The sequence below is a fragment of the Quercus robur genome, chromosome 10 (assembly GCF_932294415.1).
Source record: "Quercus robur chromosome 10, dhQueRobu3.1, whole genome shotgun sequence".
Lineage (NCBI taxonomy): Eukaryota > Viridiplantae > Streptophyta > Magnoliopsida > Fagales > Fagaceae > Quercus > Quercus robur.
In genome coordinates this window covers 49635043-49651034 of record NC_065543.1, presented here as the reverse complement: position 1 = coordinate 49651034, position 15992 = coordinate 49635043, and the positions used below count along the sequence as shown (strand labels likewise).

The 15992-nt window shown below is 32.1% G+C and overlaps 1 protein-coding gene and 1 long non-coding RNA gene across 2 annotated transcripts; one reads left to right on the top strand and one right to left on the bottom strand.

Moving 5' to 3' along the window:
- The first annotated feature begins 357 nt into the window (after nucleotides 1-357).
- LOC126701863 (uncharacterized) lies at nucleotides 358-4872 on the top strand. Its single transcript, XR_007647542.1, has 3 exons — nucleotides 358-1440; nucleotides 1533-1727; nucleotides 3136-4872. It is a non-coding gene; the product is annotated as an uncharacterized LOC126701863 (long non-coding RNA).
- A 1168-nt stretch (nucleotides 4873-6040) lies between these two features.
- Nucleotides 6041-10644, bottom strand: LOC126701862 (probable galactinol--sucrose galactosyltransferase 2). The gene is made up of 14 exons (XM_050400285.1): nucleotides 10309-10644; nucleotides 9357-9625; nucleotides 9161-9251; nucleotides 9020-9068; nucleotides 8842-8933; nucleotides 8616-8723; nucleotides 8397-8516; nucleotides 7889-8299; nucleotides 7658-7799; nucleotides 7342-7409; nucleotides 7079-7213; nucleotides 6749-6975; nucleotides 6571-6659; nucleotides 6041-6485 (listed from the first exon to the last, which is right to left on the bottom strand). Exons 1-14 carry the CDS (start codon nucleotides 10488-10490, stop codon nucleotides 6204-6206), a joined length of 2265 nt encoding a protein of 754 aa, XP_050256242.1. The 5' UTR covers nucleotides 10491-10644; the 3' UTR covers nucleotides 6041-6203.
- Between the last annotated feature and the right edge of the window lie 5348 nt (nucleotides 10645-15992).

Below are 15992 nucleotides of genomic sequence, written 5' to 3'. Positions count from 1 at the left end.
TACCGATCGAAATTCAAGATTTGGCCTTAAAAAAAAAATTCTTAAAACCAAAACAAATTTGTATTCTGTACAACGAAAAACCTCAAAAAGAAAAAAATGAAAAGAAAAGAAATGAACAAAGGTACATGTACTATAAAATATAAGTTCATTTGAAATATTAATAAAATTATTAATTATTATTGTTTAGTTGTTTCATAAATTTGTTTGTCTTTTATAAACTATAATTTGTTGTATCGTTGTTTCATTAATTATTAAATTATTAATTATTGTTTAGCATAATATAATTTAATTTGTTTGTCTTTTATAATGTATTAGTTAATTAAATTATTAATTATTGATCAATATCGGTGTACCGTTTTGGATTTACCGTTATTTTTTACTATTTTATACAATATACAAAGTTATATTTCTAATAACTCAATATATCACTTTGGCAACTTTTTATATTTTTTGGTGGAGTTAAAGTATTAGCAGCAATGAAGAATGCATTTTACAATAGTTGAGCCATAGCTAACATTTTTTAAAATTTTATTTTAAAAATTATAATAAGTTACCAAAACAAATATTAATATATTTTTTTACTCATTCTTTTTTCACCTCCACACATCTTGCTTACAGTTGTAGCCCATTCGTCTTTCATTATAAGTTTATTTATTTATTTTTTTTCAATCTTTTTTTCACCTCCACACGTTTTGCTTTGAAGTCTTGTCACTTGGTTCTTGACTGACTACTTTTCCACTTTCAAGTGAGTGTACCAAAACTAAAGGGAGAGACAAACACGTTGAGAAATAAATGAAGAAGATGAAGGGGCTGTAGAAACAGAGGCCGGCGAAACAAAGAAAAATAAGAAGAAATGCGTAGCAGAGACAAATACGAAGAAGAGAATGAAAAACCGACGTAAGAGTGAGGAAACAGAATATTTTTTCAATCTTTTTTTTTTTTTTTTTTCAAATTCTCTGTTACAATTTTTTCTTTTTTAGATTTTAGTTCAAAATTTGTTTGGCATAAAAATTTTAAGGGTGTTCCCGATAGGGCTTGAGGGTGTTCCTATTTTTTCTTTAAGGGTAAACAAATAAAAAAATTTAAATTATTATATATAATTTTTGTTTTTTTTTTTAAGTCAGGGTGTTCCTGGGAACACCCTGCACTCTGAGTGGCGCCGCCACTGCCTTCCAATTGTATTACTATTCTGGTCTCCTTCCATTAATGGTTGTATTTCCCTGGAAGGGTTCTTGACACCAACAATTGAGGACGTGTTTGCTCTTCTCGAGCTCTCTCCCGTTGGAAGAAATTATCAACCAAATATGTTCAAACAAGATGTAGACACCAAATTTTCACCAAAAGCAAGCACAGAGTATGGTGACTTATTTCACTGAGATAGCAAAGAGGGTGGACTAGTCAACTTTCAAGAAGAACTTATGTTTTACCTTGTCTGGATAGGTAAGTTCTTGACTTGGAGTACTTCTAAAAGGATTTTGATACCTTTTATCCCAATAGCTCAATGTTTGGCTTCTGATATAAAGTTGCTTCAGCATGTTTTTTCCTTGGCGAGTTGTACCGTGCCATGTTTAGATTTTTTGAACAGCCTAGCCTTGGATGAGGAGGCCCCCTTTGGTCCATACAAATCTGGCTCTCTACTTATTTCCTAAGTTTAGCTCGTTTATCTTGAATCTTACCTGAGCTTGCCACATACAAACAGATGTGGATGGAGGAGCGTTATCTTCAAGGTAACTTTCCTACCCTTAATACTTTCTCTTGTATTTTTAAGGGAATAGAACCTCGACCTTTTAGGCCATTCTCTGAAAGGAAATATGGCCCAAAAGAATTCCATTAGTTCGATTAATTTGACCCTTCTGCCTTAATCCTAGCTAGTTACCTTGTTCCATGTGTTCTTCTTCTAATCTGTTACCAAATATATTATTTTGAAGATTATACTTTTCTTTTTCTTTAAGACAACTTGGATTTGTTCAAGCAATTCCTTGCCCTTCTTTTTGGACTACTAATGATTCATGGCAAGCTTATGCCTCCTCTACTACCAAATAATTGCCCAATATGATGCAGTCTAGTAATTCTAAGCTATGAAATTTAAAATCTGTTCTGTACAAAATAATTTATGATGATTCTGACAACTTTGCCACTTGGTATACAAATTAAATCATTGAATTCAATGATGCTAAGGGATTGAATAAAGCTCGTAATTCCTATTGTCCAAAAATCTTCCTTTATCAATTTTTTTGTAAGCTTACTTTCTTTATTAATCCTCATTCTTTGAATCAAACTTGACTTCTCTAGATTGATTTTGTTTTAGGTGGTATTGCTATTCTAGATCCCAATGCTAATCCAGAGAAACTCTTCATGAAATGGTCTGAACTCATTGTTCTCATAAAGTCAATTGTAGCATCTTTAATCCCTTTCACTCTTTTAACAATGTTAAGATTCCTTAACTTTGAAAATTATTGCTGAAATCTTTATTACAAGTGTCTAACTGTGATTTATCATAAGAAGAAGCTATTAAGGTCTCTTCAACTCTTGTTAGAGCAAGTCTAAGGAAAAAAAACTACAGCAAAAAACTTACTTTAGAAAAAGAAAGAAGCCTGCCATTATTTTAGAATCATCCATCAAAGAAAACCAAAGCCATCACTTGGCTCTAAAAAAAAAAAATTCCCAAAAGGCAAAATGTCTTAAACTTAGAACCAATCGAGATGGCCCTTGCTATGGCTGAACCAATCGAAATGGTTGCTAAATTAAGTGATGTTGATGAAAATGAAGAAAAAGGCAGAGGAAAGATTTTTAATAAAACAAGAAGGAAAATGTGAAGGAACTAAAGTCATAAATAAAGAAATTGTGCAGAAAAAGAAAGAAATTGAATAAGAAAAGAACATAGGGGAAGAATTTGCGAAGCTACTTGTAGAATAGATTCACTAAGCTGCCATGGGTAGAAAAACTAATATAATGCAAAGAATGGAAAAGAGAACAAAGCATGCAAATTGTAGTATTTGAGAAGATAACTAGTCATGAGCCAAAAAAGTCTATAGAAGCAAATGAAGGTGTGTTTGACAAAAGCATATAAATTGATCTAGAAGAAGAAGCTAATGTAATAGAAGAATCTACTGATCAAGAACCTATGTTATCCAGAATTGAAGGCTCGACACAGCAACCTGAAGAAAGGATAAATCCTCAAAGGAAGTCAGCAACTAAGAAGAGAAATCGGCCAAGGAAGACAACAGCCAAGAAATCCTCAATACCTTGTATTCCATCTAAGTTTGAGAATAGTGGTAATTCAGAAGAATTAGATGCCCAAGAAACACTAACTCAGGCTATTCAACTAGTTAGAAGAAAACAAACTGATGATTCTAAGTCTTCCTTTGAACCAATGAAGTCTAATAGAGAAAAGAAAAAGAGAGCATAAGAGATCTTTGATAGACAAGATGATGAAAATATAGCAACTTAAGTGAGTATAAAAGAAGAAGTTCCATAATCAGAAGTAGTGGAATAGAGAGGTGCATTTAAATATCAATCTACGGAAAATACCACCAAAAGAAATGAAAGTGATGAAGAAGCACAAAAAAGGAAAATAAGAAAAAGAAGATGAGGCCAAGAAGGGAGAAGAAGCCATTAAAATAGAGAAGTTGAAGAAAAAGAAGAGATGCAAAGAAAAAGAAGAGAGAAGAGGAACAGAATAAGAAACAAGAAGAGCTGAGAAAAAGAAGAAAAGTTAAAGATGTTAGAGCTTAGTCTTGAAAAGAGAAAGGAAAAAGAAACAAGAGAAAAGTCAATGGAAGAAAGAGAAGTCTCAAACTTGGCCAATTCTGGGAACAAAAGTGTGGAAGGGTATAATGAGGATTCTGATCAGACATTAATAATTTGAGATGGTATTGATACCAATCTTGTTGTTATTGCCCCAGCTAAAGGGTCTCATAATGCAGTGCAATCCTCTATGTCTTTAGGTGCTATCAAGGTTTCAAATGCAGAAGAAATTGTTCCAACCTCTACACCAGCCACCAACCTTGTATCTATAAGCATCCATTCTCTTTTCCCTTCTTTCTTTTTACATCTATGTTTTGTTTCATGGTTCACTACCCTTGTTTTTAAACTTAGGAGATTTCTATTCTCCAACAAGTTGATCATGACCACCTTGTTAAGGATGTGTCTACAAAAAGTGACACTGCTGTCAAATCTCTTTCAACCAATGCTTTTTCAAGTATCTCTTCTGACCAATTGAAGAAGTCTTTTGGGAGCCTAAAGAAATACATGTATATTCCAATTACTCAAGTCATTCTCAATACAAACACCAAACAGAACTTTGAAGTTTTAAGTTTCTTGCTTTTTCCTCACATTTAATAAAATGATGTAAGCAAATAGATGATGCTCACTCAATATATTTTTGAAAAGCATTAATACCATAGTTTCCCAGCTCTTTTAAGCCAAGGCAACTTCGAAGCAGGCAGAGAAGCTACTTTGCAACTTATGATAAGTACAAGTCTCAACTTAAATTTTTTCTAATTTTAAGCTGGATGAAGCATCTAAAAATAAAAAACATAAAGAGTAAGAATTGAGAGATCTTCAAAAACAACTTGAGGTCGCGAGATAGAACACAATTAAGGCTCATTATTATGTTCAACAATTCTTGCTCCAAAGAGATAGTGTTGATGAAGCTCTTAAGACCTTGTCCAAATCTTAAGCAAAAATTTCAACTCTCTAGGAAGAAGTTACTTCTCTCACTGAAAGCAACAATTTTGAATGGAATGCCCTAGAGACTTTAACTTTGATATGTAGAATTTTTTCTTTACTATTTGTTTTCAGTCTGTCTTGTATTTTTAGGCTTCTGATGTAAGCCTTTTTCATATGCGTTATAATTTTTTAAGCTTTCGGAACAATCTTGATTTTTCTTTAGTTATTTTTTTTTTATAATCAAGCTTTTGTTTTGAGCTTCTTATTGTTTTAAACACCTAATGAGATATAGGGGACCTATATTTTTTAGAATTTGATGAAATTAATATTTGTGACAATTGTGAAGCCACGTGTTTAATCCTAGTCTTCATGTTTTGCTTAATCGTAGCACATGTAGCTAGAAAATAATCGAAGTTACCAATAAATGATTTTCCATGGGTTAATTTAGATTAGAGAGTGAAAATTTTTTGTTTTTTTTTATTTTTTTTTTTTTTTTTTTTTTTTTTGCTTTATTCAGTGACAAATTTGTATGTATTTTGTTTAATCTTTTAATGTATCTTTTGAGACTTAATTGTATTTGGTGTAGAATGTACTTGAGCCTCTCTGCATTTTGTGAAAGGTGCATTCAGAGTCATATCATGACCTCAAACAACCTGCTATGCTTGCGAGTAACACGTGGAAAAATGCCAGGATCAAAGCGCTGACTAGGTAAGTTGCGACCATCCTACGATCAATGAAGTCGCGACCATCTTGCGACTAGCCAAGTTGTGAAAAGGTCGTGACCTCAAGTGATCTAAAAAACCTATTACCATCCCAAAATTAAAAATTAAATATTGATAAATAGAAATGCTATAAAATGATAAGGTAAAAAAAGAAAGGCTTCCTGTCAAGATGGAAGAGTAGAATAATTCCTCATGTTGGACTATCTATAGATGGAAAACCACAAGCTTTAGTGCAATCACACTCAGATGAGATTTGTAATGACTATGGCAAAATTTTTATCTATAATATAATGGAATAAAAATCCCTTGTAGCTAAGTTACAAATTAATTTGGATGGACATCCTCATGGTATCATCTCAGTGTCACTAGCCAGCATTTAATGTAGCAGTATTTTTATATCTTTTCTTTTATTTCACCAAATTGAACAACTGCAACATGTATTATTATTATTTTTTCAAAAATTGTTCAAGCACACGCAAAAGAATATTTACCATTTGGCTTACTTATGCACTAATGATATTTCTCATTTGCCCAGCAATAAAGAAGAAAATTTTTCCTATGATGCTTGATATGTCAGAGATTGAAGCATAACTCCCACAAATTATAAAAACAGACCAAGATCAATTCCTGTTTTCGGGAAAAGCAAATTGGCTAACATCAATATTGCATATTTATATTCAAGTAAACAAGTTGTTTACATTATTATACATTCTATCTAAATCTGTTTACGACAAATAAACACATTATGTTCTTCACTTGCAACCCTTCAAAGTACTTCATCCATTGCATAATTCCTCGGACATAGACACCTCAATAGACAAACTCAATGTCTCCTAATTTGCATTCACCTTGAATTTTAACTGTCAATAATCCATCTTCAGCATTGTATGTGAATTCCTCTTTTTTCATATTTACCATACAACATTTTGGTTTGGTGCTTGAATAGGCTCCAAACCGGCCACAGCCTCGCCCTTTGATTTTTATTTTGCAACTTGAAAGATCCTTGGTGCAGTTCAGAGCTTCTACTGCCCCTCCTGAGTTATACATGTCAAGCAGTCCCAAAGGAGCGAAGAGAAGATCATTACCAAAAACCTGTTCACAACATAAAGGACATGATTTGCATTGAACTAAATAGTAAGAAAATTCATAGGAAATAAATGTTGGTTAAACTACTTACCCTGATTGGAGAGATGGTATATAGTTCACATGTAAGAGTTTTCAAGGACACTTCAAGTGAACCTTTCCTTGGCAATTTATTAAGAGATCCTGAAATATAATAGACTTGATGTTATTCTAGAGAAGTTGATTTTGGACGCAATTTGTTTGGTCAAATTAACATGGACTGGAAAGTTAACCTGAATTAAAGGCATATATTGCACAATCTCCATTCCAACTTTCATCAGCTACCTCTTCAAGAAATTCAACATCATGGGGACTCACATGACATGAGATGGATGAAGAAGTATATGTGGCATTACAATTATCTTGAGCTACTTCTTTAAGTGGCCAACTTCCTGCTCCTTGACAATTAAAAACACCCATGACCCCAGATAACTTATTCAAGTTCCATATTTTCAACATGCTGCAAATAGTCAATGCGTATGGTAATTAGGAGACACTGATTTTAAATTGGAAAAATAATTAGTCTTAGATTGAGAAAATAAGAACTTAGGAAATTACTTTACCTCTTCTTGTCCATAACTGGGTCTACAAACAAACAGTCTCGACTAGGCCGGCCTGCATATCTAGCTCTTAAGACTGACCCATCAGGCAATACTAGCTTTCGGAGAATTTTGAAATCCTGTTTGGCAGGCTTGTCACTGTATTGAAATTGAATAACTCATAAGAATTTTCTTCCTCACCATTGGAGAATTAAAGCTAAGCATAAAATATCATTCTCTTTCAAAGACATGTAAATTTAATCAAAATCTATGCTTTTGTGTCTCACCTTACATATATTGCACACCCACCTATTGCTCTTGCTGCAGCATGAAACTCAGCTGTATCATGTTTGCTCTGAATAAAAATGACAAACACTTTAGATTTTGCAATCCACATGGTTTTAAGCTTCCACTACTTGTAGAAATGCACTAGATGTTGGACAATTGTGGGTCAAGTATCTATCAGTATGTCAAGTCAATTTTGAATATCTTGTTATGACTTATGAGTACTATAGAATAAATGATTCAGCAATTTTATCAATCAAAACAAGTTACTGCAGCTCTTTGGTCTGCAGGGAATAATATATGTGTAGGAAATCTTACATGGAACATGTCCCAATCCGGCACCACAATCTCCCCTAGAAGAAGACTATTAAAAGCCACAGAAGCAATATGTAAAGTCTGAAATGTTGGTTCTCTTGGCATGAAATCCTCTGATGCTCTTGCAACTGCACTCTTCTTTGAACTAAAAGCAAAAAAAAAATCAATGAGAAACTACATTCCAACTTTGTAACATAAGATTATATGTGTATGAAATCAAGAGAGCAGGCAAACCTATAGATTGAGTCTGAATTGTGACTCATGCAGCAAATCAGGTTATTGTCCTTGAAGTTCCGTGCAATAGATTGCTCAAGTGCTTCTTGATAGCATCTAGTCAATGACACCCGTCCACCGACCCCAGAACCTAAGGTTTCTATCAAATTCTGAACATCAACCTTGACTCCATCCACGCTGCAGCTTGCAAGATAGCTGTGGAGATCGTCATAAAACTCAAAGATTTTTTGGGGTTCTATAATCCCTACTCCATATTTTTCCAAGCTGTCCATGGCAATGTCTCTAAGATTCCCTGTGTTACCAGGTGACTGAATTGGATAGGCAATCTTTGGATTGTACTTTTTCATTGTTTCCGATGATGGAAGCACACCACCCCAATAACCAGCTAAAGCATGCCACACGTAAACAAATCTGAATAGATAATTAAGTCTCCATGGTCAAAATTACTGAAAGTTTTAACTAGATCTTAAACAGAAATAGAATTCCACATCCAGATTGGAAAACTTACTTTATTCCATATTCGTCTTTGATTGAATCAATAAAATCATGGAGATCAATGCATGTATTATCTGAACCTGAACTCTTGAACTTATTGTTTTCTTTGATGTCCACCAATCTGCTTGCAAACCTATGGATCAACCAAAGAAACAAGGTGGATGATTAACAAACTGATACAGATTGCTTCTAGTTTATAGAAGGTAAATGAACTTGTAAAAGGAAGACTTACTGTGTCCCTTCAATAAACGGTTCACCTTCTTTGCTGAACTCATTTACAGTCTCTTGCCATCCGTCATCAATGATCAGAAATTTAGGTAAACAGCCTCCTTCCAAGAAACTGAAGAATTCAGAATACAAGATAGAACAATAATTAAATTATGGATTAAGTTTCAGATTAATTGGTGCACCTTTTAGTCAAAAAACTGACTCAAGTACATATGACTTTCTTATAGTACCTTTGAAGACCCTCTTTGATCCCTTGTGGACTGACTTCAGTGTAGAAAGCATCCCAAGTGCACCATCCAAACCAGTCCAAGTGGGCCGGCATCTAATGATTCAATCACAATAGGTTAATTAATTGAAATGCAATATACACATGCTCTCAAAATGGTAAAGTATTTGGATTTTTATTACCTTCTTGTTTTCAATGTGGCTAAAAGTACCTTTTTGCTTCTCAAGTATCCTACATCATTATACATGTGGAAGTGTTAGATTATGTAACTGACTACTTTACATAGACACACAATAAAAGCAAGGCCAATTAAGTGAACGTACTTGATAGAATTTTTAAGGAGCTCAAATGGGTTGTCCCCAGAATTAATGAATACTGCTTCCAATGATTGGGAGGTTTGAACATTGACATCTCCTGAAGAAATTAGAACAGCAAAATAGCAAACCAGGATCAAAATAAAATTTAGTTGATCATATGAAAACTAAAGAAAAAAAGAAGCTAATAGAAGAGCCGACGAACCACTTTCAACACAAAACTGAAGCTCATTTGCAGGAGTCCCTTGCAAACTTGTCCTAAATTGTCCTTCCAACACAGGCAAGAAAAGAATATAGAAGGTGTTTTCAGTATAATTTGGATCAGAAGAAATCTCATCATGCAGGGCAGACTGTTCTCTTGCTTCCAAGAGAAGCATTTGCGTTTCCAGTGGAATTTCACTACCCGATTTCCCAACACGTGGTATCATCCACCAGATTTTTACTCTGAAGAGAGACAAGAACTTGTATCCTCCCCTGCGAAGGCCATATGTTTTTCATGTCAAACAATAATAAACAGGACAAAGTAATGTCTAAATTCCTTCACATTGAACTTCACCAAACAGAATTTAATAATCACTTGCACCACTCTCAGTAACATAGATTTTTCCCTTTAAGGATGACACCAGTAATAGTAACATTTAATGTTTTACATTACAAGTCCTTGATTTCTTTCATGTAACTTTGAGTCTTTCACCAAGTACTCATCACTAGTGACATATAAGATTTACAAATTTGGAATTTGGGAAAGTCAGAATGAAAATATTCTGTTCTATGAGTACTCAACCTGACACGTCTTTCCAAATTCCTTGAAACATATAGTCTTATTATTTAATTTAATTCATCAATTAGAATATGAGAAAAATGCCACAAGCAATAGCTAAAAAATCATTAAAAAAAATTACCAAAAACTTGGGAATTGGGTTTGAATGCTGTTGTATCAACATTCTGCTATAACTTTTCCAAGATGCACATTCTTTCCATCCAAACATATCATGAAAGGAAAATATAGAAAAGCATGCAAAGAAATTTCAGGATGGAAATTTGTTTTCCTATCAGCTTAAGATTTTGGACAATCAGTAGTTTAAATGGTTAAGTGATTAATATTCACCATTTCTTATCAAAACTAATGTAAAGGCAAAGAAAGAACAGAAACTCACTCAAGAACACCAAGACTGAAAACATGACGTGAACTTGGAGAAGTTGAAGTTGCACCCAAGAAAGCCGAGCCCCCGGAGCCAACCTGAGAAACAGCAACATTTTCAGGCACTCCGGTCAACACCACCTTGCCCCTCACCATGAGACAACCATCCTTAACAATCGGTGTGGCTGTGATCGTCATTTTCACCTCCAACACCACCAGCACTACTTAGACTTTTTGCTTTGAAAAAAAGGGTTAACAAAAACTTGTGAAAGAGACTAAGATAAATCAAAATCAGAGACTAAGATACAGAGAAGATGGTTAAAAAACGTGTACAACTTAAACCCAGATGGGGAATGCTATATATATAAATATATATGCGTGTTTTTTTAGAAAGAGTAAAAAATCTAGGACATGATTTTTGACCAGTTTGATTATTATATTTAAAATGGGAATGGTCTAGTTTCTATTAATGTAGTGGAAGACACGCAGGTACTGCCAAGCGAGCCAGTTCATTTTGTTTATCCGAAGAAGGTAGCATCTATGAAGAAAGACACGTGGTTGGATTCTTCCAGAATTTTCTGATCCTGTTAGCTTCCATGGAATCCCAAAGCTAGTGCTGAGGCGGAGCCGAGTCAGCTACTCTCAGCCAAAAAAAAAGAAAAAGAAAAAAAGAGCCGAGTCAGCTGCACATTAAACCTGTTTGACTTTACTTTACAAACTTTTATGAATCGATATGTCACTAATTATAAAAATTTTAGTAAATTATGTATAACTGAATAAGGTTTATTTTTATTTTATTATATATATATATATATATTTTATAGAAGAGTATATTACCTTCTTATAAGTAAAGTTACACAGATATTATAGATTTTATTATGTATTACCCTTGATTCTCGAAAAACAAAACATAGAAAAAAAAGTATGTATTACCATTCATAAAAATCTAATTCAAAATTTTATTTATGGTAAATGCTAAAATTATTACAAATTTTACTATAAAATTTTTAAAAACTAATGTGATAATAAATTTGATTAGTGCAACTTTAATAAGATAATCAATGAGTGTTTAATATATATATATATATATATATTTATAATTAATGACACATTAATTTATAAGACCTATGCAGTAAAATTTTATGGCATCCCTCACATTTATTACCATATCAAATATGAAGTTTTTGTAGTAAAATTAAAAATAGTTTTAAGTTTTAACATTTTCCTTAAGTTTTTGAAATGCTTATCAAAGTACCAAATCTAGTAAAACCTGGATAATTTGTTTTGAAGCATTTTACATATGAGTTATTTAGTAAGTTTGCATATCTTTAATTACTAGCTTAGGTGGAGTGATAGACAACAGATAAGGAAGAGACGATTTTCTCACTTGAGTAGGTGAGTTGCTGTTTTTGACTATCAAAAGGAGAAATATTTAAAGTTTCTCGAATGTATCAAATCTTTCTTTTACTTTTAGCCTTTTAGTTTTTTTTTTTTTTTTTTTTTTTGAGGGGCTTTTAGCCTTTTAGTTGATAAGATTTTAATGTCGTGTCTCCTCGATTTTGCTTTGGATTGTGTATAGCAAAGTGTGTTTAACGTTTTTTTTTTTTTTTTTTAATTATTTTTATAGAGAATGCATGTGTAATGTTTTAAGTATTAATAAAACTTATTTTCATTGAGAACTACTTTGTGTATTTTGCTCAAGTGTTGTGACACTAATTACAAAATATTTAAGTTTAAAATTTATTATTCTAACAAAACTTCTACATCAAGAAATCTCAACAACAATTTGTTAGCCTTTTATCGTAAAATTGTCAATAAGTTTAGTATTTTCCCCAATTTTATTACAAAAAAATAAAATAAATATGGTAATAAATATGAATATTGTTACACAAAAAATATAAACAAATAAATATGTAAATTAATTTTTTGTGATTAAAGACACATTAGTTTGCAACTTTATAAACTTTATTGTTGACACCAAGAAATTAAAACATCAAATATACAAGTTAAACAGAGGGTGTACATTATAGGGAATGGGTTGATAAATAACGTGTGCACAGATTATCTAATCAAATGCTCAGATTATGTAGTCAAAATTTTGATAACATTGAATAACAATACCCGAACTTAATAAATAAATAAAATTAAAAAAAAAAAAAAAAAAAAAAAAAACCTGACATTAGTCCCAGGACCAAATGACTGTAATACTTAATTATTCTTATTTCTACTTTTATACCATAATCCTATCAAACTTTTTTGGCTCTTCAATTCAATGTTCAAAGTCAAAATGATTATGATATCACACCGTTAGAACTTAATGGCAGAATACAAGTAGTAATCTGGAGGGTACCTGGAAATGGATTAAGACATACGACCTGACTTTGACTGACGTGGCTACGAGAAGGATTGTGGACTATTCACATGCTTTGACTATCTTCTATCATTAAAAGCAGCAATAAATTTAGGGAAATACCTAATTTTACACCCACAATTAATATGTTAAGTTGTGATTATTGTATGATAATTGATTAGTGATACACCCATGTAAATGTGATATTTAAATGTGATATTACGTTCAAGGATCAAGAAGTTAACAACTTAATAGAATGTGAAATTGGGTATATTCATAAGATTATTGATAAAACAAACGGCTAGACCGGTGGCCGTAGACATGTTTGTCAAAAATAAAGAATGGTTGCAAAACCAAGACTTATTGGAGTTTATAGTATATTTTTATGTTAAAATTTCATTTTCTCCTTTTTTTTTTTTTTTTTTTGTGTATGTGTATGTGTGTGCTTGTTTCTTTTTTTTTTTTTTAAGTCCTTAAGAATTGTAACATGCTTTTCTTTTTCTTTTTTGTGATAGCCTTAAATGGGGCGAGAATGTTTACCCATATAGGGTGTAAAATTCCTAATATTTTGTTCTGTGAATATACTTTTTCATAAAGTCTAGTCACAATTTTTTTTCTACAATTTTTTCACAAATTGTGATGGCGAGTTATAAATAGTATATAATAAAATTTGTGTCGGTAGTTAATTCAAAAGGAGAATCTATACAACTTGACAAGTCAGTAGTTAACAATCTACATTAAAAGGCTTTGGGCGGGATGGGTTTAGCCTCAACCACATTCGACTCAAGCCCAGGAATACATATACATTTCGGCCTGAACAAACTAAATGGAATGGGCTTACCTTTTTCAGCAGGAGGGGAAAAAAAGATTGGGCTTGGGTTCAAACTTGATTGGATTGGAGATTGACAGGCCAATAATACATGTACTAAAATGAAGACTCATGTTAACGATGCTTTCCTTGATTCATTTAGAAAACAGTCATGCTACAGACAAATTCACCCAAAATTTTCACATCTCACTCACTAGCATTTGAGAAAGCATTCGATTGGACTTACCACAACGCAAAACCCAAATATCGGGTGTAAAAATTTGTGAATCATCAGTATCAAGAGACTTTTCCTTTAGAAAGTGATAGCATCCACTAAAAGTTTCTAGGTCATATACATTATGCCATGGAGTTAGGTCATAAAAGTCCGGATTTATAGCAATTGAGAAGGAGAAGAATTGAGAAGATATCATTTCTCATTGGTTTCCATTCACTATTTCGCATACATATTCACGATTGATACGAGAATGTTCAGACTTTAAAATTGTTCACATTTTAACGCGTAAAAGTGTTGTGAAAGGATAAAAACCCAGTAAAATTTGAATAAAAAAATCTGTTTTGTTAGGATGATCTAATTAAAAGTAAAATTCAGGATGCTTTTTATTTTATTTTTGGCTGAATAAAAAATGCAGTAATTCTTGAAGCACCATGTGGCAGTATATCCCTGGAATATGAGTTGTGCTAGTGCCACAACTCGCCCACATGGCGATGGGTCCATATGAGGAGACCCCTCTACCACTCATAACTCGCCATGTGAGCGAATTGTGGCATAAGTTGTGCCACTTTATGTGACACTAGTATAATTTTTGGAATATATGAACTTGCAATGTCCTTTAATAAGCCAAAAACAACATGTCGTGTCGGTAAATTATGATGACAATTGACAAGATTGAGCTTTTTTCGGGTCGGGTTGGTTTCTTAGCCACCCGAAACCCGAATCGGTATTTTCAGGGAGGAACCTGATCTTACTTGAAAATTTTGGCCCATGGTCAGGGGCTTTCGAGTTGGTCTGAGGTCAAATTTGTTTTTTGTATTTTTTTTCTTCTCTGTTATTGAAAAAAAAAAAAGAGTAATGCTAGAGATACAAATTATTTTACAAAGAATTTTACAAACTGCTGATGTGGTGAGTGATTATTGGTAAATGAAAAAGTGACATTAATGGTAGGTCTAGATGAAAACCAATAAGAAGTTGGTCACATCAACATTTTGTAAAAATGTTGTAAAATAGTTTGTAGCTGTAGTATTACTCAAATAAATAAATAACAAAGAGCAAATAAAGATTAATCTTAGGATACTTTCCATGATTTATTTTTAGGAATAGTCAAAATAAATTAGACATTTATGGTAATAGTTAAATTTGAATTAAATAGAATAGGTTTTTTTTTTTTTTTTTTTTTTTTTTTTTTTTAATATTGGATGGTTTTTATAATTAATTTTTAGGAATAGTCAAAATAATTAGACATTTATGGTAATAGATAAATTTTCATTAAATAAAATGAATTAAATAGAATAGGATTTTTTTTTAATAGCCAAATTCCACTATTGTCTCCAATAGATATGCATGTATATCATACTAGCAATTGGGATGGATTTGCAATTGAGCACTTTTTATTTTGGGCTCCATAAATTATGTTCATAATTCAAAATGAAACTTAATTAGATGAGAAATTGATTAAATCAGATATGTCACACATGAAGACATGACTCAAAAGGAAACTTGACTTTTCAAGTGAAAATTTTGCATTAGGAAATTAAAAAAAAAAAAAAAAAAATTGAATTAGCACATACAATTACATCCCTATTGATAAGTATAAATTCTTAGAATATATTTAGATTGCTTGATTTTCTCATTAATTAATGAATTCATGTTTGACTTGTATGTTGCAAAATTCTTAATTTGTTATGGGATTCAAATTTAAAATCAAAGTTTAATGGAGGAAAACATATCTCAAAAGGAAACTTTGACTTTCAAAAGACTTGCATTGGGAAAATGACTAATTAGCATTTATGAGAGAATATTTCATAAAACGGTTTTATGAGACCTCATTCTCAAAATGGCAAAATGACTAATTAACATTTATTTTTAAAGTACGTAGCAAAACAACCATATTTTACAACATACTCCTGTTTTTGGAATTTAATATTGTTGATATCGAGTTTGTGGATGCTGATTACTATTATGGCTTGAAAGAACTTTTCAACTTAATTCTCATACCTTTTGTTGATATAATGAACTCAAAAGTTCCTCATGAAAAGAATCTTACTAAGGTTGAAAAGATTCTACAATGGTGTTCACACTGTGAAACACTCTATGAGAAATATTGAAAAACAGAGAGCAAAAAGAGAGAGTTCAGAGAGAGAGAGACGAAGAGGGAAAAGAGATTTCTGGAAGAAAATAAATGCTTCACTATGTATTACATTTTGATGTACAGTATATATAGATTACAGATCCCTAAAATCTCGAAACCGATCCATATAATGTGGAGGGAAATTAGGAACTAACTAACTACCACTTAACTGCTCA